The sequence below is a fragment of the Plectropomus leopardus genome, chromosome 14 (genome assembly GCF_026936395.1).
Source record: "Plectropomus leopardus strain MGB_pleo_1.0 chromosome 14, ASM2693639v1, whole genome shotgun sequence".
In the NCBI taxonomy this organism is placed as follows: Eukaryota; Metazoa; Chordata; class Actinopteri; order Perciformes; family Serranidae; genus Plectropomus; species Plectropomus leopardus.
The window spans coordinates 28,158,307-28,184,469 of record NC_142189.1 but is presented as its reverse complement, the minus strand read 5'-3'; the positions used below and the strand labels follow the sequence as shown (position 1 = coordinate 28,184,469).

The 26,163-nt window shown below is 39.5% G+C and overlaps 1 protein-coding gene across 9 annotated transcripts in view; it reads left to right on the top strand.

The window, feature by feature from the left end:
* The window catches only part of ralgapa1 (Ral GTPase activating protein catalytic subunit alpha 1), an 88,406-nt gene that overhangs the window by 44,634 nt on the left and 17,609 nt on the right, over window positions 1-26,163 (top strand). For all 9 annotated transcript variants that reach the window (XM_088087231.1, XM_088087230.1, XM_088087232.1 and 6 more), the window contains 4 exons: window positions 1,319-1,442; window positions 2,326-2,481; window positions 6,173-6,331; window positions 9,510-9,637. In XM_088087231.1, the coding sequence (XP_087943357.1) occupies window positions 1,319-1,442; window positions 2,326-2,481; window positions 6,173-6,331; window positions 9,510-9,637 (567 nt within the window). The remainder of the gene's footprint in view (window positions 1-1,318; window positions 1,443-2,325; window positions 2,482-6,172; window positions 6,332-9,509; window positions 9,638-26,163) is intronic.

The following is a 26,163-nucleotide window of genomic DNA, read 5'->3' as shown; positions in this document are numbered from 1 at the left end:
AATAAAACATAGTGGTGTCCTGATACAAAACATGTCCCTGCGTCGAACCTGTGAAGATTTTGCCCACTTCATCCAAACTTGGTGCCGAGGGACTTTAACAACTTACCAATAGTTGAATAAAAGATGATAGGAAGTGTTGAATGAAGTGATATTTGCTGTTAAAAACCCAAAAAGGAGGAGGATTAGCCTGTCCTTAAACACCTTAGTCTGACTCACCAGATTGTAGGCGGCTGATTTCAGCCGGCATTCTCCCTTTTTTACACTATCTACATGTTACTGTTTCTAGCTCAACATCGCTATGAAAAACATCAATATTCTCCAAGCTAAAAACTTGCATGCTGAAAATGGCACATTTTAATTTGGATGGGGCAGTATGGCATGCCTGCTTTGTTCTTTCTGTGAATTGTCGTAAAGATCTACAATTAATAAAACAACTTGCAAACACACACCACGGAAAAGCCCAAACTCCGTCTCACAGGGCAGTCGTGCCCGATGTTAATCCATTTACTGGCACAGACGGTTGGAGTTGATATTCCGCATCTTTTTACTCTGGCCACTGACAGTGTCTTAACTAATCTTTGTCATTTCTCACGAGCTTCTGTGATATCTTCGTAATAATGTTCTGCTAGAGCCACATAAGCTGTATGTATGCAAATTGTCTGTTGATTTTACAGGTCCAGTGAGTTCTTCCAGAGCTTAAGTACAGCCAGGCCTCACTTTTAGGGCACAGATTCTTAAACTATCTCTGTCTTTTTTTGTCACATATAGTTGAATCACAAAGAGACATACGACAGCTTTTTGTGGCCTTTTCTTCTGCTGGGCCATTTTAATCACTGGGCCCACGTCCCCATGTGCAAATGTTCCATCAAAACCAGTTCACCCCAACACTGTTCTGCAAGTGCACCATCGCTGCATCCAGGGTTTAACACTGCCCATTATGACTGTGATTGGTTTAAAGAAACAAAAACAAACCAAAGCATTTTTTCCCGCTATAGCAGCAAGATAATTGTTGATTCCAGACCTTTTTCTACCACTGACATAGTGCTGTGGAGATACATCTGGCTATGCAAGACTCTACACACCCTAATTGACAGCTTTTGCTCATGGTTTCTACACCACTGTCTGCTTCGGATAACATGCACAAAACATGAGTGGCATCCCATTTTATTGTGGAGGTATTAATCGCTTTCTTTGAGGGGAACAAAAACAAGAGTTAAGGAGAAAGTAATCTGATCAAAATTGCCAGAAGAAATGTTATTTGTTTTTTAGTAGTTGTTGTATTGATCATTATTGGTTTCCATCTTTCCTTCTCTTCTAGCCGTGAGACTCATAAAATAGCAGTATTTTATGTAGCTGAGGGCCAAGAGGACAAACACTCCATACTAACCAACACAGCAGGAAGCCAGGCTTATGAAGACTTTGTCTCTGGACTGGGCTGGGAGGTAAGTACAAATTTATTTACATAATTGTTCACACATTGTTTGTCTTTGTCATAAATTCAAAATGCACATTTATCTTTACACTGCTGCCTTGAAATCTTTCAAATTTACATTGGAACTTCTTCTAATTATTTGATCTGCATTTAATATTTGAATCATTATCAAATCATTGATTGTTGAACTGCTTTAAGATTGTAATGAAAGAAAGAAAGAAAACAGTTTTAAAGGCCCAGTGATTAAAATAATGTTTTAGTAGCCTGATGATGGAAAAACTAATATACTGAACAATCCTATGCAAAAAATGTTCTTCTGAGGCATTTTTTTTTAAATTGGTTTATGTGAATGTACAAAAACAAAATACACAACCAAATGAACATAAAGACCTTTCAATCATGTAAAAGGGGAAAATAAATAAATAAACAGATAAAGAAAGAAAGAAAAGAAAAAAATAAAGAAATAAATGAAAAATAAAATGGAATGAACATATAAATAGGTGGGAAAGGGGGGGGGGTAAATAAATAAAAAATATAAAATAGAATAAGGGTAGAAAATAAGTAGAGAGGCAAACAAACAATGGGTGGCTCACTAGTAACACTACCATGTGTTTCTGATACTTGTTCACAAAACCAGGTCTAAAACTTGAAAAACATACACTATCCATTTAGTCCAGTTTTTAATAAATGTAGCCTTCTGGGTTCTCAAATTAAAAGCCATTACCCTAAAGCAGTTTAAGTGAGCGTAGGAACTACTTTTTTTTTAGCTTTTTTAATTTGTCATCATTTTATTTTATTGGATTTGATTGTTTTTTATTGTCAACTTAAAGGCAGTAAATGGCTAGAAAGGGAGTTTTTAATGTATCTTACACATCATGATGTTTATCCCACAGGTGGACCTCACTACTCACTGTGGCTTCATGGGAGGTCTCCAGAGAAATCGCAGCACGGGCCAGACTACGCCTTACTACGCCACCTCCACCACAGAGGTCATCTACCATGTCTCTACCCGCATGCCCCACGACCAGGACCACAACCTCACCAAGAAGGTAACGCACAGCGACCTGACAGCTGATCTTTCTTCTAAAGGGCTTTTGCAGGACTGTGGACGTTTCTATTGTTAACACTGTTTTGTCCAGCTTAGGAAATGCAACCTTATCACCTGTTCTGTGTGATTTTTAACAACTAACAAACACGTGACATGATGTTTCTTCTGGATTTGCTTGACAGTTGAATCTTTCTATCAAGCACTCTGTCGACTGTGTTGCACTCTCTCAAACGGCAGTCGAGTGTGTCGATGTGTGAGAGACGGAGTAATTAGTAATAATAAGCATAATTGTTTTGCTCTAATTTCCTTTTATTTAATGAGGGAAGATGTTCAGTGCACTCTTCTCGTCTCTGCCCTTCCTTTTTGATTCCTCTTTCTTTTCCTCCTTCCCAATCTCTTGCCTGGTTGCTGCACACACACAAACACACACACACACACACCAATGTGTTGATGTCAGTGTTTCGAAGGGACACCAATGTTTCCAATAATTCTTAGTAGCAATCATGTCTGTGTTTGTGCGCGGCGTGAGCTCGTATCAGTGTCTAGGCAGGCAGGTTTAATGTGTGTGTGTTTGTGCGTGTGTGTGCACACCTGTCAACCCCCAGGCAATGGGCGCTCTACACATGGCCATAATGTCCCTTTAATCAGATCATACTTCCTGCTTCTCGGCCTATCACGTCGCTGCAGGCCCCTGATTGGATTATCAGCGCCTGGTCCGACACCATCCGTCTCCCTGATCAGCTGATGGCCCCATCAAACACGAATACTCGCATACATACACACAAGAGCACACACACTATAAACCTGTTTAACCTGTTTAACACAAACACACATCCACTGAGGGCTTTATTCACATCAGTCCACACAAATAGCCACACAACTATAAATTTGTATTAACGGTGGACACAGAGGCACACACACGCTTACACGCGAGCACACGCAGGCTTACAGACGCATACACTCACAGTTTGACAAATGTGTCCACAAAGAGGTTAAACTGACAGACATACACATGTCCATACTGGCAGGCATTTATCATTCATCCTGCTGCCACACACACACACACACACACACACACACACACACACACACACACACACACACACACACACGCACACAGAGACTGCAGTGTGGTTTTAGTCTGTTGCAGGGCATTTGTCCAGCTCTCACTCTTTGCTGTGTGTTCTGCTCCCTCTCATACCGCATCTGCTTGAAACATGATTAAAAGGATTAAAGCTGCATTACACCAACTGATTGAGGCATCACAGATGACATCATTCTGATCTTCAATATTTTAAAGAATAGTGATATGGATCAGAGAAGCACACCAGACAGGAAGACGCCACTCTGCCTGATTAAACTCTTCCACCTAATGCAGCTTGAGGGTCATAATTCTGACTATCCAAGTGTGATAATGGCAGAACTCTTAAGTTCTCAGCATCACTGTGAGTCGTGCAACTTACTGACAAAGGGAAGTGCCTCTAAAAGATTTATTTTATGAGGAACTTGATAAATACATCTCTATTCCTGTACGTTTTCCAGACTCTGCTCAATGTATCAACTTAATGTATCACCAGTTAGAAAGAAAATGTCAGCTTAATTAAAACTATTACTCAAATTTAAAATTGAAGCAGTGTCATTATGGTACTTCCAAAAATGATGGATAACTGTCTCAAACTAGTGACGGAAGTCCCCCAGGCCTTCATATTACTTAATTCAGCCTCTGGCTCATGTGAGAGTTGAGTGAGGTGTGTGTGTGTGTGTGTGTGTGTGTGTGTGTGTGTGTGTGTGTGTGTGTGTGTGTGTGTGTGTGTGTGTGCGTGTGTGTGTGTGTGTGTGTGCGTGGGTGCGTGCGTGCGTGTGTGTGTGTGTGCACGCGCGCGCGTGCGTGCATGTGCGCGGATGTACACATATAATTACAGTTCATTAAACTGTTCATACTGATACACTGTCTAATGAATTGTGGACTGCTTTGAGGGTTAACAAATCCCTAGAGGTGAAGTGCACCGATTGCAATTTTCTCTGCTGATTCTAATTCCTGATTTATTTATTTTTTAAAGTCTGATCTATGGATTCTGATATTCTTTCTTTCTGAGAACTAAAATTGTCAGTATACACAAACATTTTTGTAAACGTTATTTAATGGAAAATTCATGTTAATCTTTCTAATAAAAAACAAGAATGAAATAACTTTTTCTTTTTCTCAAAAACTGTAGCAGGTTACAGGACCTTCTTTCACGCAAACTCAAAATTAAATGTATTTTAGGTTACTGGAAAGAGCTTCTGTAAAAACAAAATACCATAGAAAATGAAATGCCATATGTCCCAGTTTATTTAACATGTTTTACTTTCCTAAAAGAGGTTTGGTTAAATATACCAATATATGCTTAAATACATTATTTTTTCAGAGGAGAAGAAGAATCAGAAAAAATATTCTATACTGTGTACATAGGCCTATTATAGAAAGTCAACTATTTCTTATCTAAAAAAAAAAAACGTATTTATCTATTTACAAGAATGTAAAGGTGTGTGTACAGTATGCTGTATATTAATTCCCACTGCTGCAGCAAGGCACGTCTCTTCTCCTGCCTGCCACACACTGCGTGCATGGTGCAAGGAAAGAGAGAGGAGAGACCCCGTGACACAGCAAAAGAATCGGACACTGCCATTACTCTGACCTGCATGCATGGGAATGGTTAATTTTTGCTGCAATGGTCTGAATAAGGTCTGAATAAGCTACATTTGTTGCTTTTCAGAAACATAGTCACTAAGAGTTTCTGAAAAGTTGCTATTGAAAGGCAGAGACAAAGCATCAGTATTTGATGACTGGTAATGAGAACAGGTTGCAGAGGCTGTAACAACAGTCTGTTACTGTCTGTGCTTATCTGCATGCAGTGTGTTGTGCTTGCAGGTAAATGTTAATGGGCACAGGATTGGCTGTTTCTCAGACTGACCACTGATCGCGGCTGATTAAGCAGGAAAATCAAACGATACCGGTCACAGGCTGATCGCTCAGTGCATCTCTATCAATCTCTTCCAGTTATGGGCGCAAGAGGAGAAAATACACGACTGATTCTAGTTAAACAAACATCTAAAAGGAAATGTGTTTGTCTCAGGGCCAAGGCCAAGAGCGGCAGACATCTGAAGGCGAGCGTGCAAATGCGTGCGTGTGCACATGCGTGCGTGTGCATGTGCACATGCGTACTTGTGTGTATTTTGGCAGACATCAAGGTTAATGACAGACCTGTCACTGGCCCTGACTGTAGCCCACTGAGTGAATGTGAACCACATACACACACACACACACACACACACACACACACACACACACACACACACACACACACACACACACAGAATCGCATCATATTTGATCCCATCTGTCTTCCAGCCTATACTCCATCTTTCCGGAGCTTCACTCTGTCTTCGTGTCCACTCTCCATCTTCACACACTCACTCCATCACCCCCAGGGCCACCAAAAGCACGTATACCTTGGGTTTATGATAGATACTGTCTATCTAGCTCATTGTTCGAGACCCTCCATATGTGTGTGTGTGTGTGTTTGTGTGTATGTGTGGTTGGCATTGACTTGTTTGTGTTGTTTATGCTGCAAAAAGAAAAATGTGAGATGTTGATTCTATTTTGATTCTACCATTCATTTCTCTTGTCTGCTCCTCCCGACCCCTTACAGCTCAGACACCTGGGTAATGACGAGGTCCACATTGTTTGGTCGGAACATTCCAGAGACTACCGGCGAGGGATCATCCCCACTGAGTTTGGAGACGTGTTAATCGTCATCTACCCCATGAAGAACCACATGTACTCCATCCATATACTTAAAAAGCCAGAGGTAAAAAATAATGTTCAGTATTTTGATACTGGACTCAAACTGTCAGTTGTCAGTATCTTTCGGCAAATTATTTGGTATCTCTGTGTTTCAGTGTTTCTCAGATTCCTTATCAGGGGGTGAAAATGAAACAGTGGGACATTTAAATTCCATCATTAGAACCCAGGATGATAATTCAGTCCCCATCTGAGCTAATCAGTAACTATATAAGTCATCTGTTGCAGAACTGTAATTGTAGCGTGTCTCAGTGGCCAATTAGATAGTAGCACAGCTCTGTGGATGGCACTACAGGAAAGTGGCTTTTCATGAAACTTGGTACAAACATTCATGGTCCCTGAGGATGAGTCATACTCATTTTTTGTTGACATTTATGGTACGTTTGACATTTTGACATTTATGGTACGATCAGTGAAATGTCTCAACCACTACTTGATGGATTACCGTGCAGTTTTTTTTAAATACTTTTGATTGCCATCATATTACTCCATGCGTCTTACTCATTACGTAACTCAAGCATTGATGGCATTTCTTTTTTTAGTACAGATTATAGACAAATTATAGTTATAGCACAAATTAAGAATTTTAAAGTGTGATCATAATTTTGAAATTGTACAAAAACATCTCTGATCCCGTTTTGAATTTAAAATTCTGCCAGCCTGCCTTTCTTTCATAGTTGCATAAATTATTCCTCAAATTTCAACTTCCCTCTACTAGCAACAGATTTTCAAGCATTTCGGTATACATGTCCAATCCCCCTTCCAGGGGGATGAATTTTAAAAACTTTAGAGATCCCTTAACCATAAACAAATTTCAATTTTAACTTGTCTGAGATTTTGTTTTGTTTTTTTTATGACCAAATACCTCCAGAACTGCATTCTCATCAGCCTCAGCTGTCCTTTATTTTTACCACTAATAAGCAAAGGCTAGCATGCTTACGCTCTAAACTACCATGGCATATATATTTTACCCGTTAAACATCAGCATTTAAGCATTTGCAATGGGAGCATATCAGCATGATGACAATAACAATTAGCACAAAGTATGTCTTAGTGCAGGAGAATGCATGTGTGAGACAGATTTTTTATTTTATTTTGTTTTTTTAAATCTGGTCAAAACCCAGTTACTAGAGCCTCTATGTGTAATAAATAGAATAACACATGTAAAAAAACTGGGGTTGCAAAATTCTGGGAATGTTAAAGGTGGAAATTTTCCATGGGAATTAAAGAGAATTAATAGGCGTTAAATGGAAATATAGGGGTTATTTGCTCAGGCTGTATTTACCATGTCCTATGCAGATGGACACAAGGCTTTTATTAGTTCATAAGCAGACATAACTTCAAACCCTTTTAATAGAAATTAAAAACATCAATTTAGCTTAGTTGAACTTGGATTTACTTATTTAACCAGTTTTAAATTGTATTGAACAACAATAAAACAGCATTCCTATGACCCTCCTTCCAAATAAAAAAGACCCTTAAAAAGTTATTTTCATCTCAGGCCTCCCTGTCCTCTCTGTGGATTTCCTTGTCGTCAGACTCTGATGCCTTATCTTCATTATCACTTTGCTTTAAGCTACTATCTGCCGCTCAACTTAAAATAGCATAAAAAAATATATTCCCTCCAGTAATAAAATGAAAACCTGAAAGCATGTAGGCCACTGATTCATACAGTGCAGTAGTGTGGGCTGTATGTGTGATGGGAGGATGCACTGTGCATGCAAAAGGCTGTATTTGTACTAATTTCCAAATTAATGGGGTGCTGTGAAATGATCTGTGCATGTGATGGAAGAGTGTGCTGCTAAATGTAGTGTATAGATATAGTGCATGTTTATACAAATAGCTGACATATAACAGACAGCAAGTAAACAAAAACTGCCCACCTCATTAAATTAAAAAAAAAAAGAAACAAAAAACAATTTAAAAAAAACAACACAACACAAATCCAGCTTTTTGTAGGCTATGACATTTGTATTTCCTTAATAAAAATAGTCAATGAATGGACCCCTTATTTTGGTCAACTTAATGGCCAATTTATCCCTATGAAAACGTAGTGTCTCCGTCTGTATCCGTCTCCGTCTGTATTATTGCAACCATCTCAATAAAATTATGTTTATATATATATATACATATATATATATATATATATATATATATATATATATATATATATATATATATATATATACATAATTTTATTTCTGCAACATCACAGCCACTGGCTCCCCAAATGTGAGGCCTGTAGCATTTGGGTCAGGCACAATGGGTTTTTCAAACTAGTGTTGCTTTTTTAGTTTTTTTCTCCCCCAAATAATTAGGTATAAACAAGTATGATTTTTGTATGAAAATGCAAAATTTAAAAAATTCCTGAGCTAAACTTCTCTTGGAAATTAACCAACCCTATGAGAAAATTGAACAGTTTTTTACAGACGCATGTTAGATTATGTCACACTTTAACACAGGTAGATTATCATGTGTATTTTATTGATGACTGGTAACTTGTATTGTATGACTATGGAGTTGGGCAGGAATTATATTGTAAACATGCCCATATTTTGATACAGAATTGTATGTTTCCAACATACATTACAAACATGCATCATGACTGACTATCAATCCTAGAGAGAGTCTTGCTCTGAGTCTTGCTGCTCTGGTCAATGTATCAGTCTAAAACACACAGACATTAATACCACAGCACTGATAGCATAATTCTATTTCAAACGAGACCTAACACAATAAAATGCTGCTTTTTCAGCATGACATAGATACCACAGCACTAATAACATAACCTCATTCTGTTTTCATTCATTCTACAAGCCAAAATATTGAATTATCATGAATCCAAAAACAAGTTAGATAAGATATTCTCTGTGTTGTCGTCCTGAAAGCACTGTATTCAGTCACAGAGTGCATGGCTCGGAGACCTGGTCCACAGATAAATTCAATAAAAAGCCTGACATTATTCTCTTTTGTGGATTCCACAAGCAAAGTATGGAATTAAATTGTCGAGCTTGGTTCACTAAAACCTGGTGGCTCCCAGAGATGATTCTGCTTCATAAAAAATATCTAGAATTACATCTTTGAGAGGTTGCCATAGGCAGTAGATTCATTATTAACAATAAAATGACAAATATGTGTTTTTTCTGCTTTAATGCCTGTTTTACCACTTGTCTTTGTGTGTGCAGGTGCCATTCTTTGGTCCGCTGTTCGACGGTGCCATAGTGGACATGAACATTTTGCCCACCATGGTCAGAGCCACAGCGATCAATGCCAGTCGAGCTCTCAAATCCCTCATTCCCCTCTACCAGAACTTGTATCCTTTTGAAACAGCTACTCAAAATATGTAAAAACAAGATCAGAAGCCAAAGGTAGGTCACAAAAGCCTTTATTCATTTTTGTTCATTGCCTTCGTTTCCATCTCCTCTGTGACAGCTCAGCTCTTTAAAAGTTAATTGTTTGAGGCTCATCTTAGCTGCTTAAACTTGTTTGAATATATCTGCAGCATTGTGTTGAAATCCTTGAGCGAGAATGTTGGTTCTCACTCAGCTCAAGTGTTAAGAATAGCAAATCAATGTCCAGTGGTGTTTGGCTTTCAGAGTATAAGTGCTGGAGTGATAGAGCTGTATTTAGTTGGCTCTGAAGTGCCATATATCAAGCGTGCATGCATCTGTGTGTGCAGGAGGAGAAAGAGAAACAGACAGACAGGTGTGCACACAGTCTGCCTGCTTGATCCGATGCGATGGTAGTTTGGTTGGAACAAGCCTGGCGGTCAATACTTATTGATGACTCTCCTCTCTAACGCTGCTTTCTAAATGAGGGGCTTTGCTCTCTGGTCTCACACACACAGACGTGCACGCTCACGCACACACAAGTATGGCGATGTGTCCACACTTCTACACACTCTTCATTCTGACAAACCCGGTTGCGTGGACATAAGCTCTACAGAGGCACAGCACTGCAAGAACATCCAAATAGAGACGTGCAGATTCATGCAGTGTTGGTCAAGACGCACACACACACTCTCACACCATTGTGAGGTGTCAGTGTCCCCCGTTGAGGCGAGCTGAGCCACTGACTGATCATTGGAATTTCTTCTAAGGAGCACTTCAAGCAATTTGATTTCCTAATGATACTGTCTTCCTGTCCGTCTGCCTGCTCGTCTGCCTATTCTTTTCTTCTTTCCCTTCATTTCTGTTGTAATAATCTTACAATAGCATTGTCCTAAAGTAAAGAGCTCCCCCCTGCACAAGTGCAAACACTCAGCCTATGGCTGTAGCAAATGTAATGTGTGCATTTGGAGATTCTATTTAGGCGTCCGTTGCATATTTTATGACGTCATCTAAATTTTCAATTTTAACAAAGTGAATTGAATGAACAGACATGCAAAGAAAAGGAAAAAAAGAGAGCTGTGCATCAGTCACATGGATTTAGAATTCAAATGTCAATGTTGTTCATGAAGCTTGACCTTTTTATCAAACAGAAGAGCCCTAACTCTTACTATTCAGAGGATCTGCTGATGCAAAAATGTCTTGTCCACTAATTATATATGACGCCCCACTTTTCGAAACTTTATCTACCCCCATCTGAACAGTTTGGCATTTTGTTTCTTTTCTAAGTCAAATGCCATGTCTCTTACCCTTGACTCCCTCCTTATTCTTTACTGCCTACACTTTGTACCTCATCCCTTTTACCCATATCTCCTTCATGGTATTCCATCTTTTTTTACTTTTCACTTGCATCTTGCAGAGATCCAGAATAACTTTTTGGCACTATTTATATACTAGTAGCTTAACTTTTTCACAGCCCTTTTTAGTGAGTTCTCATACACATTTATAATTTCTTAACCAGGGATTTATGGGTACACGAAAGTCACAGTTTTCTATGAGTTCGGTACAGCGTGGAAAGAACACATGCATAAGGATCTGTTTGTTTTCATTTATTTTGAACAGATAGTACTGCAAGTGTCAAAGAAAGACGGTCCTTCTGCTGGGGACTGAATGAACATTTTGATCACAAACAACTTTTGGTGAACTATTTCCATCATAAAAATAAGGAACATTTTCAACACTGTACAGACACTCAACAAACACTTTCCCAAAAGGCAATAGGTCACACAGACTGTAAAACTGAAAAGTGTCTCTGATTAAATAAAAGTGAAAATACTAAATAAAGAGAATAAGAAATAAAGCTTGTGAAGTAAAAGCAGTGTTTGACTGGGGACACCTTAGCTGTATGCCAGTGTAAATGCCAGTTGCTTCCATAATATATATGTATGTTTCCCTTTATATATATATATATATATATATATATATATATATATATATTTATATATATATATATATATATATATATATATATATATATATATATATATATATATATATATATATATATATATATATATATATATATATATGTATATGTATGTATATATATGTGTGTGTGTGTATATATATACAGGAAGAACTTGTGCTTATGAACTTTTCTCATCATTACGTCCATCAATGTAATAAATATCAGTCACACCAGTGTGACCACTGCAAATGTTAATTCCAACTCGACAGATTTTTGGTTGCATCTGGGACCAAAATGCTCATACTCTGGAGCCCTTCCCTCTATGTTTTCTTTCTCCCCACTTGTCCAACTTTTTTCCCAATCATTTCCCCCAGCCCTCCCTCTATGTTTTTCCCCAGTGTCTTCTCCCTCCCTCTCTCTCCTCCTTTTGGAGCGATAATTTGAGTGGTGGAGGTGATACTCGCCAAGAACGTGGAAGGGGAGTGAGGAGAAGTGGAGAAGAAGGGGAGGGTGAAGACGCCATTTTGCTCTGACATGTCCAGAGACAGAGGCGAAGAGATTGTTCGGCTCAGTGTGGGGCTGCAGCTCATAGCTAACACCCCCACACTCCGCTGTGGTTGTGTGTGTGTGTGTGTGTGTGTGTGTGTGTGTGTGTGTGTGTGTGTGTGTGTGTGTGTGTGTGTGTGTGTGTGTGCGTGTGTGTGTGTGTGTGTGTGTGTGTGTGTGTGTGTGTGTGTGTGCGCACACGCTTTTTTGTGTGACTCCAGCAATCTTGGTTGAGTGTACAGCCATCTTTGCAATTGTATTTAGTGTTGACGCTGTGTGTATATCCACACTGTATGTGTGCGATCATGCACACATGGCGGTTGACACGTGTCGCGCATGCTTGTTTCGAGGTGTGTGTGTGTGTGTGTGTGTGTGTGTGTGTGTGTGTGTGTGTGTGTGTGTGTGTGTGTGTGTGTGCGTGCGTGTGTGTGCGTGTGCGTGCATGTGCATGCATGCGCGCGCGTGTGCATGTGCGAGTGTCCTGGTGTGTATTGATTGGTAGTAGCAGCAGGTCGATGTCTCTGACAGGCTGAATTACAGTAATCAGTCATTATTGACTCCCCATCTTTCTGCTACACACACCTCTCTCCTCTTCTGTCTCTCCACCTCTCCCTCCCAGCGCTGCCCTCTACTCCTGTCACTCCTTGTTTCTTCTCTTCTCTCTCTCCTCTGTCTCCCCAGTCCTGTGTCTCTGTCTCAACATCCCTCCATGTCTTGTGCTCTAATATTTTCTCCCGCTGTCTTGTATCACTCGGTCCTCCTTATCATCATTTCTTTATCTCTCTAATACTGTCCCTGTATTTTCTCTCTTGTCTTTCTAACTCCCTTATCTGGGTTCATCTCTGTCTCTCCTTTATCTCTGTCATATTGCCTGGTTTTCCTCTTTTTCAGATTTCTTGTCTTTCAGTTTTTTTCACTCCCCCGCTTTCTGTACTGTTTATTCTCATTACTCTAAATGATGAGAAACTCTGACATCATGATGTCATAGAAATCCCTAATAACTGTTGTTTGAAAAAGTCCCTTGTTTACTTTTATTTAGTTTTGCGTGGAGACCTTAGGCCAAAGGACATAAAAGTTACCCAAAAGAAATACACATTTACATACAAGCACAAGAACACCCAACAGTTTATTTAGTAAATTTTAGTTAACAAAAATAATAAAGTTCCTGCATACACCAGAACGAAATTACAATATTTTATTAACACATTACGTGGAGGAGTGAACACATTTTGCATGCTGATTCATCAGATTTTCTTTGTGCTTTTCCACCAGGTGTGGCTTAATATAATCAGGTGCTGATTAGCAGAGAATCAAACAGGTTTTCATTCCCCGATTCCTCCTACAGACTGTGAGACTTTGCAATCGTATACACTGCAAAAATGGCCTGTCAAATTTAAGGCCAAGCACCCTAGATTTAAGCATACTTGCACTTAAAAGAAGCAAATTTGGCTGCCAGTGCAGTAAGCAAATTTTGCTTGTTAAGATGTCTTAAAACCAGTAAAACTGTGTGACTCTCATTATAGCCCATAAAATCTTGAAATAAGATCAAAAACACTAATTTCAAGCAATTTATTTAAGCCTAGTTGGACATACTAGTGCTTAAAATAAGGTTTCTATAGACCTGAAGTGGATGTTTCCAGACTTGTCTTCTGTATCTAGTTAAAAATTAACTCAGAAAAAGACAAAGATGCTTAACAAGACCAGGCAAGTGATATTTACTTGAATTAAGTCAAATGATCTTTCCTAGTCAGCACTAGATAATCCATTTATACTTAAAACAAGACTAACTAGATTTTTTAATCTAAATGTAAGATTATTACACTTGGTTAGATCGGCAGGTTTTGCAGTGTAAGTTAAGTGCAAGCTGCACTCTGCGATATGGATCTCAATAAACTTGGAAACGACATCAAGTTTGATGTGTACAGACTGCGGTAATATCACCTACTGAATCGCAGGCTACAACCTATGTCCATTGAAGTCAATACGCAAGAACAAAACGTTGATGGCGTGCATTATCCATCTACACCACTGTAGTGGTAAGAGAAAAATGTAAACTAATAAATCGAGGCCTCGCTATAGTGGCATTTATTTGTTGAAAGACGTCTGAAAAGGAGGATGAGAAGAATGTGGACACTGTCATGGCCAATTTGGCATTAAGAGCTCAAAGTGAGTTACATTTACTAGCATTTAGCAGTGTCGTGCTGATCAGTGCGTCATTTCGTGCTGCATTTCTATTGGTTGGGTTGTATACGTAGGCCGCAACAGCAGTCACAGAGTTTGATCCATGTCACGTAAATAGAATATTCTGTTTGCATGTTCAGTAACAGACCTCTTTTTTTCTAAATGAGCATGTTCTTATCAAGATATTTAGGAAAATCTCTGTTTTTGTTTGTTTGCTTCCTTGTTGTTGTTGTTTTTTGTTTTAGGTTTTAGAAGAATTCTTGGGAGAGAATGTCATCTAAGATTTTTATCACAGTTTGCGTCACACAGCCTCTTGCTTAGCTACGATCGTCTCTGTCAGTTATCATGTATATTTTGTACACATCGCCAACAGTTTGCAAGGCTGTGGGGTAGAGATGCATCCCCAAAAGAAAAGCCCACTGTTTGGGTCTGAAGGAGAAGCACACCTACGTATAAACATTAGGAAAGATCTGGACATCATCAGGTTTTTAGATATGCACAAATATCACAAAGTTGACCACTTCAAGAAGGTGGTTGAGGGAATGAAAGAGAGGGGTTATGTTCATGTGGCCAACCTTGCGCGCCACCAATGGAAAACTTTGAAGCAGTCCTATTTTGATGCAGAAAAGCGAAATGGCACAAGCAGCTCCAGCTGTTCCACTTTTCCATATTGTGACGTGATAAACAAAATGTTAGGGTACGTTACTTGGTTTACATCGCTGCATGTAAACAGATATATTAGTGGAATATTAATTTCCTTAACCATGTAAACATCTTAGTAGAAATACTGTATTTTCTGGAATAAGGCAAGAACTGGAATATTTTGTGTATGTAATCGTAGTCACTAATAGCCAATACCATCTCCAATTCTACTATACAAAATTCAATATATAAATATTACATTTCCATTTTCTCAAGATAAAAATCTGGCCATTCCAGCCTCCAATACTAAGAGGATGAATCAATCCAGAATGTACATGCATGCATATTTCTGTAAATATCGTAAAGTACAAAGTACATGAATACAGTCATGATAAGATACCTCTCAAAACTAGTAGAAAAATAAAGATATAAGGAAAGAGGGTATTATGCAACATACTTAATACATCACCACACATTACAAAAGGAGGAGGTGAATTTTATTGACAGAGTAGACATCAAATTGGTCAGTTGGATAAATATTATTGATAATTTAAAACATGGTAAGACATATGTCAGAATGCAAAAATACTAATTTCGGAGTGCTTTATAAGTTGTATTGACTCTGAATCTGAAACTGATGTCAAGTTTGTGATCTGGTGCCTTAACTACTTATGGCACCAGAATTTAAGACAATAGAGCAATAAAGGCATGAAGTACAGGCGCAGTGGAGCTTTATAGATAAATATGATGTATAGTTTTAAGCTTTTTGTTGTACAAAGATCAAACATTCCTGGAGATTAGATCCCGTCCTACACACGAGGGTTTGATGCCCTTGTGTTCCCCTCGACTCCTGTTTCAAGCTGTGTGTGTCATCTGTGTGTCTGATTCTGAGTGCTGCACTGTGACATCAAGTATCCTCACAGAGGGACCCACACAGAAGCAAGTGGGGGTAGAGAGATGGAAAAGCAGGTTGGCAGTGTGAAGTGTGTCACTGGTTAACTGGCATTTTTCTCTTCTTTCTTTTTCTGTCTATCTCTGTCTGTCTTCCTCCCTCCCTCTCTCTCTCTCTTTCTCTCTCTCTCTCTCTCTCTCTCTCTCTCTCTCTCTCTCTCTCTCTCTCTCTCTCTCTCTCTCTCTCTGTCTCCTGGCCCTCGGGGCGGTCCATCTGCCTTCTCTCTCTGTCTCTCTCTCTCTCTCTCTGATCTTTCATTCACCATGACTAGAGCCATCCAACAGTACACACACATACACACTCTCACATGGAGTGCCAGGCTGCTGGGGCAGCTGTGTGTAAGCACAGCTCTATCTCACATATCAGCTCATTGCAGCAAGAAAAGCAATCCAAGACCCCCACGCACGCACGCACGCACGCACGCATGCACACACACACACACACACACACACACACTGCTGCTCTCCATATAGGCCTCACTATACTCACAATGAAACGCAATACACACCAGGTTTTAAAACTTCACCCCCCTCTGATAACACATTTACACAGCAGTAAATCTTAAGTCAATGTCAGGAAAGATGTGTTCTTCCTGTATCCCACCACAATGGAGTCAGACCCTCTGAACTCATAGATTAGACCAGATGAAAGTGGGAAGCAGACTTCTGAGTGATATATTTGTGTCACCGCTCCTTAAGTAAGAGCAGAGTCCCTGAAACTCTTGCTGTGTTCGATCATATCAGGAAAATTATAAATTCTTACCTTGTGCCTCAAAAATGCAATGCAGGAGCTCCTAACGGGGAATTCTTAAGAGTGCTACACTTCAGTCCTGATTCATTCCTTAAGAATAACTAATGTGATGTGTGCAAAATTTCAGCTTTAAAATCCTAAATATGCTCATCATAATACTTTCAAGTAATGTTTGAAGGCTAAGTTATATGAGATTCTATACTTTTTTCTTTTTTTTTTTTACAAATTCCATGAAAAGACTAAACCCAACAATGAATTGATTAACCTACTAACCTAACCTACTACTGAAGTCTGATGTACCGTCTTCCTCTTTGCCATTGAAGTCTTAAGTTGTATTGTCGCAAACACATCACTGAGCCAAACTGTTGCACTGGGCATCAGAGAAAGTAAATCAGGAAGTAAATGTAGAGTGCTCTAGGGATGCTGTTTCCCTTTAGGCTGACATGGAAGTTAGTGTCACCCTGGTTCCCACATCAAAAAGCCTATGGAATTTTTCCATTGAAGTTTGGATCAGAAGATAAATGGTGTGGCAAACAAGTTTGTTACTTACATGTATTGTTCCTCAAGATAATCTCCACAATTAAAAAACACTTTAATGTTTTTTGAAGCCCTAAATGTAATCAGCAGAAATAAAAAGCAAAAGTTAGGCTACGCACAAAAAACACAACAGTTGCATGACTAAACATCACCACCACAACAAGTCTGTAAAGCCGTGTTCAGCATGATGACATCCTGTAGTCTCATTTAGCCTCTTGTCTGTAGCTGCCTTTATTTAGACACATAACAGCTTCAAAATTCTCAAGTGGGGTATTTACTGACGTATTTTATGTCGTAGAACAAAACGTGACAATCTCTTCAGCTTGTGTTAACCACAGACCTTGTTTCAGGCTTCTAACCAAAAACCCATTCAAAAAACTCACTGACTTCAAGATGAGGGAACTGGGAGTGCTAAAATGCAACTCATTTCCAGGTTTTAGGACTCATTCCTAGAGTACTCTATTGAGAGACAGCCTAACACGTGTAGAATATGGAATTTTGAAGCACAGTTCATAACATAATATGCCAGTTATAGCACAAAGATGATGCTTAATATGATTAAATAAGCTTTAGGTTAAAAAGTAGTCTGTTTTTTTTCTAAACATCAAAATAATTACAGCATTGATTTGTGCCTTTATGCTGCAGTGATTTAGTTTTTCATCCATGTGACCATAAATCTGCTTCAAAATATACTTTTAAGGATAAATAAGAGTAGTGTGACCCCAAGTTCTTTGAGCAGAGTCTCTATGGAGTGGTCCAGTGCTTTGGCCAAAATTCACCTCGCCAGATCTACAGCTGATCCATCATCTGATAACGCTCTGTGTGTGCGTGCGTGCGTGCCGTGCGTGCATGCATGTACTTGTGTTTGAGTTGAGAGAGTTTGAGAGATATTTGTATGTGATAGGTGTTGGTGTGTGTGAGGGTGTTCATGTTGGTGTTTAGTGTACAAGTGTGTGAAAGAGCAAGCTGTGGCCATCCTCCATCTGCTCCTGGGTGATTGTGGTTCTGGGGAACAATGTTGGAGAGACACTAAGCTGCTACACACACACATGTTCCAGCAAGTGTGTGTATGTGTGTGTTTGTGTGCATGAATTTTCAAAGTATATCACTCCATGCACTAGTGTATTTCATGGTGTTTGTGTCAGATGTGTATACATTCACTCGCAGGATTAGAGCTATTGTGTGTGTGTGTGTGTGAGAGAGAGAGAGAGAGAGAGAGAGAGAGAGAGAGAGAGAGAACGGGACATCCCCTCTAGTAGTTGATTGGCAGAGATAGCTGCACTGAGGCTGGGGTCAGCATATGGCTCAGTGTGATAGCGATGCCGTGTGTGTGTTTGTGTGTGTGTGTGTGTGGGTGTGTGTGTTTTCTGTGCATGTGCGTGTCACTGCCTTCCCCTCTTTTTCACACTCTGTTCCCAGTGAAATGATGGCAGCTCTGGGCATGTAGCGCTATTATCCCCCATATCCACACACACTTGCACACACGCACTAGAGCAGCCAAACGCCTAGCGGCCTGCCTGGCTCCTCTTTGCCAGCTCCCACAATAGAGCCTATTGTCCCAGTAAGGCTACAATCTGCTGTGTGTGACAAGGAGTGTGTGTTCCTCACCACAGGAGAAAGGTGAGGGCAGAACCTTACAAATTGAAGACATTTTGTTATTGCTGATGCTGAAACGGGGTCATGTTATCCTCAACCTCCGCTGAGCTCCACTACACCCATGAGCCATAGAGGAGGCACTTTGTTTGACATAAGAGAAAGCTGCACTGCTGCCTGTCTTCATGTTGCAACCTGCTGTATTTGATGGAAGTGTGTGATTAACAAATGAGTTATTACAACTGCTGATGCAGGTGCATTAAAAATCTCATAGAAATTTCTGATATTTCCTGAGAAATAAGTCCACTGATTTTTGTTTGGTTTAAAATTTTAAATAAATAACAAAAATACCTTTCCACTACAGATGAAATTGTCAGCCCACTTCATCTTCTGCATATTGTTAAATATGGATGGTTATAAATATATTTTTCCCATCTGGTCTTCATCTAAAACACAGCATTCTATTAGCAGCCATATCTGCAAATTGACAACAAATCAACACCACACGTCAAGTGGTATTTGATGCTTAAAGATACAATTAGTATTGGGTTGAGGGGCTGTGTTGTAGTGTGGGTAAGGAAATGAATGCGTGCAGAGGGGGAGGCAATTGTGGTTAATTGTTTCCCGTCGGGCAGATAGAGGAAATGAAAAGAAAAGGGTGAGGAGGAGGAGGGGTCACCGCTAATCTCTCCCCTTCTCCTTGGGGGAATGTGTGTTAGTGTTTTTGTGTATGTGATGCTTTCAGGATCTGTCAGTCTTTTTCACACGCACATATTAGCACTATGGTGTTTGACACATTCTAACATCTGCTTAATCTTATAATACAGCTGTTACTCTGCTACCAGGGGAATTTATTTTTGAGCTACAAATTACTTGCTCTCAGTTATTTTTGATGTAGATCATGCTAGTTTAAAAAACAAAAAGGTAAATCTTTTATTTGGGGCCCATAATGGTAATGTGCCATAGGTCATACAGGCTTTTTTTTTCATCTGCAGCTTGTAAACACAGGAAAAACATACAAAAGCATATAAGGCAAACTGTACCTGAGTTCTGTGGGTAGGGCGATAATTTTCATTATTGATTATTCTGCTGATTATTTTCACAATTAATTAATCCTTTAGTGTATACAATTCAGGCTTTCCCACACATTCATTTATTTGCCACAGCCCACCGTGATCATAACATCTACTGCCAGGTATTGATTTTGTTTGTTTAGGGCTGACTGTTCATTTGGAGCTCTATTGGAGAGTTTGGTTATACGTTGCACCACACTCTCGGAGTGCAGAGCATAGTCTGGGCACAGATGGAGCAGTAAAACTCTAGGTGCAGTGAAAGTGAAACTTACCATTCCTAGCACTGTATCTTAAGTTTACTTTCACTCAGTCTGCAGCAGCTGCTCCTCTCATCCAAGTATCAGATCAGTTAGCAAAGATAAATCAGTTATCCCCTCATTCAGCTCAAACTGCTGCTGAGGAAAAAGAAATTGTCAAAACGTGTCACAATTTCCCGGAGCCCAAAGTAATGTCCTCAGATTGCTTCTTTTGTCCAGTCCAAATCCAACGATTCTTCATTTATTATCATAAGTTATTAAGAGTAGCAAAATCACAAATTTAAGAAGGTGGAATTTGCAAATGTTTGACATGTTTGCTTGAAATATGACTGACATTATTAATTGATCATCAAAATAGTTTGCAATTAATTTTCTTTTGATAAACTTAAAATAGACTTAAAGAAAGTGAATTTAAGCCTTTTTAGTTCACAGTAAAGCATAAAAGCTGCTATAATGTATTAAGGAAGACCTACTGAGTCAGTATGAGAGGCTGCTGATTACATTGATAAAACATTTAAAACTACCAAAACACCTCACTTTTCAACAAGAGATGTTCTTGACACAGCAAATCTTTAGACAATAGCCCTGGACTGACAACGACTGCTCGCAGGAGTGTGTCTCAAACTAACAAAAAGCACTGTTGTTTTTACTTAGTGTGGAATCTTTATGTAGCACACACACATACATGTCTGACTGGAACACTCCATAGATACGGCGGTCTGAGATCTGGATTATCAAAGACAGGCAGGCAAATTGCTGGTTTGCAAGGTCTATTACTTTAGATATTACTCATGTTCTATTGTGGGTTTTTTTTGGTCTAATTTCTGCAATATATGATTCATGTAATGACTGAGTGTGTCTCTGCGTGTGTTGTGTGCACACGTACGTGCCTTGTCGCTGAGAGCTGTGCAGACACATGAGTTGTAGCCATCAGTGGCTTGATCATGGCTTGTTGGAGCAGACCCCCCTCTGACTGGTAAACAAGCTAATCTGTAAGCTCTTTCTCTGTGTGTGTGTGTGTGTGTGTGTGTGTGTTTGTGTGTGTGTGTGTGTGTGTGTGTGTGTGTTTGTGTGTGTGTGTGTATTTGTGCGCGTGCGCAGGTATAAATGTGTGTATGCGCTTCGTGGCGGGATGTGTGAATGTAAGTATTCTTATGTGACAAGGTGTTTAAGATTCAGGGTGGGATGTCACAGATGACCAAGACCATGATAGAGTGCAATACAGCAAACTGTGTGTCATAAGCTCTAACAACCATCTGCAATTTGGCCTGAAAAAACAGAAGAAAATGGTTTTCACAGGCTGAGTTTAGGGACATTGATAGATAATTAAGGACTAATCAACATATTAACCCACAGCTAGTGAGGGCCAAGTGTGACAGTTTATCCGAGCAGGTGTTTTCAGTGTGTCTATATATATTTTATATATATATATATATATATATATATATATATATATATATATATATATATATATATATATATATATATATATATATATATATATATATATATATATATGAGGGCTGCTGCTACAAATGCCTCTTTTTATTATTGATTAATACACTGACTATTTGCTCTGTAAAATGTTAAAATATTGTGACATCCTAAATGCTACTTCCACCTAATGGCCCACACTCACAAAATATTTACTTAATGTTCATTTGATAAGAAAAGTGGAGAAGAAGAGTGAAGCAAATATTTAAGAAACTAGAACCATGAAAAGTTTGGCACAAAATGACAAAAGAGTCTCCAGTTAATTTCAGATACAAGATTGATTAATCATTTAAGCTCTAATATATGTATTTAGTTTTACTTAACGCTCCTAATTTGGTATAAAACTTTTACTAATATTATGAACTATTAAGGGCCATTGTCTTATTTTTACTTGGCCTTTAGTAGTTTGAATGTCAAACATATTAATTACAAGTGGAAATATGGAAAGCAAATAGGCTTTAACTTTGAATTCAACATCTGAAAGAAACACTGGGGATGTCAGAACATAGGTTTTATTTTTAATTTTTTAGCCTCTCATATCCATATTCAATATCTGTATTTGTGTTTATATGGGTTTACTGTGTGTGTGTATGTGTTGAGGATGAATATTGTCTAAGGCCCTAAACATATGTCCCATTTTTTCGTGCCCTCAAATCCTTTACAAACAATAACAGTGGCATGACATGGCGATTACAATCATTTATCATCATTTGCGGACATGTTTTGGCTGCTGTTCTTCTTTAAGTTAGCCGCTAACTGCTAACAGCTGCATTTTAAATTTCCTGTTGTGAGTTGCTCAAACAACACATCAAAACATCACACCTGTCTTACCCATGGTCCCGTCCTGCCTATCCCAGCTGACACTGGGGGAGAGGCGGGGTACATCCTGGACAGGTCGTCAGACTATCACAGGGCTGACACAGAGAGACAGACACAGGGAGAACATGCAGACTCCTCACAGAGGAGTGGAGCTTAGGATCACAGTGAACTCTCTTTCTGGGAGGCGACAGTGCTAACCACTACACCTCAGAGCCACCTCGTAAATAACAGTCCGTGGTATATATGGAGGAGAGGTTGATCATTATAGCGCAGAGCTACCGAGAAGTTTAAATTTTTCTTACAACGTCTGGAAGAACATAAGCTCTGAACTCGGGATTTCTCATAAGTAGGTTAGGATATGGTGCTGGTTATAGTCTCTTAGCAACAGCAGGCGCAACCTTCCTCCATGCCCTTGAAAGTTGGCACAAGAGCACCCAGTGCCCGACCTTACATTTCCAGGCGGTAAAAGAAGCAACGTGTTGTCCCTAACAGTTGTTAGAGCCTGCAGATAAGAACAGGATTCATCTCCTTAATCAGAGAATTATTATTATGGCCTCCGTGACGTTCACCAACACCCACCTGCGTGTGTGTGTATGTGTGTGTTTGTGCACTTTGCTGTGTGTGTCCGTTAAATAAAGCTTGTAATTGTGCTGGCAGCTTTAGGGCTCCCCAGTGGTGACGGGGAGGAGGGGTTAGTGTGTGTGGGTGTGTAGGTTCGTGTGTGAACCTTTGATGCACACACACATGTCAAAGGATGAAATAGTGGGGTGACAAGGGGCCAATTAATGTATCGTATCTGTTTTTCTTGTTGGTCTCTGTGCCTGCATTGGGTTAAAAAGCAGATGAATAGGGGTAAATATGATTGTAGAAGTGTGTGTGTGTGTGTGTGTGTGTGTGTGTGTGTGTGTGTGTGTGTGTGTGTGTGTGTGTGTGTGTGTGGTTTCCATGCGCATTGGCCCCTAACAATAAGTAGTGCATTAGACCAGCCTATCTCTATCCTCATCTTTGGCGTACGTGGACACACACACACTCTTAATGAAATCACAAAGCCTCCATATCATTGCTATCGCAGAAAGATATAAACCCATTAGCTTTTTTCCTTTGGGCATGGACACACACACATGCAGACACGCACAGGTTTATCATTACACGCTGTAAAGCTTTTCCAATTGTATTATCCCTCTGATGTCCTTCTCTCTGTTGTCTGTTCCAATGCCTGGGGTGGAGAGGACAGATAGGGTGGGTGTGGGTTTTTGTTTGTGTGTGAGATGCAGAGTGAGATACAGTGTTACTGAAGGGAGGTATCGTTTATAAAAGCTTATGAATATGGCCCGTTTTTGCACTTTTAATATATTTTTTTACCTTTAAGCATTGATGTTAAAGCTTGATAACAGACTGTTCATACCTGTTGGCTTTGCTTTGTTCACATTCGAAATCACACAAGGTACAACAGGATAGGTTGTCTTACTTCACAGTAATAGAGATATTACTGATTTACACCATCAAATTGAAGTGGGAATTATTCATTTGTCTGACCAAAGGTAAGGAAAATCTGAATAGCAGTGAGCGACCACTGTTCAGAGAAAGCTGAACTCATGGGTATTGGTTCCTCTTACTCTCCTATCGTTTCGGTCATTTTCAATATAAAGCAACTGTATAAAAAGATGGACGACTTGCCTTCACTTACCACCACTATGCTTAAGTGAAGCTGAAATGTCCCATACAAATACAGCCACTGCCATCTTGCACTGGTGGCGTCATTAGGAGCCAGAGTCTGCACAGTAGTGATATCTGCGGTGGGGGAGTTCCCACCTAAGCACCTGTCTGACCAAACGCGAGCAGCCCCATTGAATGCGAGCACAAGCATTGGCTGTCACAGCTGTCAGTCATGGCAGAAAATCCCTATTTGTACAATTGAATAACTTATTAAAACCAAACTTTTAATAAAAACACAAAATTTGAACAAATATCAGGGTGAGGAGATCTTCCTTCAGTGACAGAAACCATTTTTGGGAGAAATGTATTTGGTGTGTACTTTGAGTTTTTAGTGTGGTCCTGTGTCCTATTTACTAAAATGAGTGGCAGGCTTTATGACCTATACTGCAGACAGACATCAGGGGCCAATCAGGACTGAAAAGTTACACTTTGGGGAACTGTCATGTTGTCCATCTTTACATACAGTCTGTGAAGCAAACAGCAGGAGAGAGCCGACTATATTCAACTGACGCTATGCCGTTTGGAGCCATATGCAGATATGCCTTGTGTAGCTTTAAATGTCATCCCTAAGTTCCTTGTAGTTTCCACCTGTCATGCTAAGGTGTCCATTGCAACACTAATGAGTAAACAAGGCCAGTAATATTCTAAATGATCATCACCCTACAGCCTGTGTATCCATAGCCTGATATGGCTTATTCATCTGTGCCATAGTGCTCCATTTGCAGTGAAACTAGCAAAACACATGAATGTGCCAAGTCATTTTAATGATAGTTTTTTTAATTAATTTATTACTATGAGCCTCTAAACTGTAGTTTATTTGGAACCAATCTAATATATACTATCCTGCTTCCATAAATATACTTTTCATGCACCTAATGTTAATTGATTTGCAGCTAAAATAGTTCCCAACATATGCACTATTTTATCCTTTTTGGGTAAAATTTGGTAGCAATTACAGCTTCCAACTGATTTCTTTGTGTATTTTTCTTCTTAATGAAGTAGAGATTTGTGATGTGTTTTAAAGATGTTTTACATCAGACAGGGCTGGGAAGTCAGAATGTGCTGAGAAACAGACACATAACACATTGTTGGTTTTGGTACTTGTTTTAGGTTGAGAAAATGTAGAATAATGCTGTCTTTTCTTTATATTTCTTATTCTTTAAAGGTTCTGTCTGTTATTCTCAAGAAAGTTTTGTTATTAATGACACAAGTAAACTGCAGTCAACATCCTGTTGCTCGCTTTTGCAATGCACAGGCACAAGCAAGCACCTTGGCTTCGACCAAAACAGTGACATAACAAACAAAAATGAATGTGACTGACCAGCATCATATTGACAAAATGCTGGAAATAAATTACAGTCATACATAGAATGTGAAATGCTTCTATATTTCATTTGGACCACTGGCTTCATAATGCTAATTTACAGCCAGCTGGCTATCCTTAGCTTACGTTAAGTTCAGCTAGTTGCTAAACTAATATTAGCTAGCTAGCTGTTACTTGTCTACCCTGCATGGATCTGGCATTGAGTGCTCCATAACGTAAGCTGAGAAAGTCATTTACAAACCAGCACGGGGGAGTCTGGATGAATTAAGAAGACTTTTTCCTCTCGTAATGGTAGTTTAGTGTTAGTTAGCTAACAAGAGAGAGACAGCAGACGGCAGCTTCGGGGACACACCTTTGTTAAGCTGCTATAGCAACTGGAGTTGAGCCAGTATAAACCCCAGCACATGGCATCACAGCAGGCTGTTGGCCAGCAGCAGCTCTGGGTCTAACTTGTGTAATGGCAGCAACAGAAAGTTTGCTGATCCGTTTGGGAGTCATGGTGGTCCAGGATCAGTTCCTTGGCATTTGGTCTTGTGTTGGAGGTCCTTCATTGGGACACCACAGAAAAATATATATGAGATAAACACAGCAAGTGTGGACTCTGTGTTGCTGTTAGTGCTGGTCGTTTGTTGACATTAGCGGACTCTGTTTCTAAGCTAA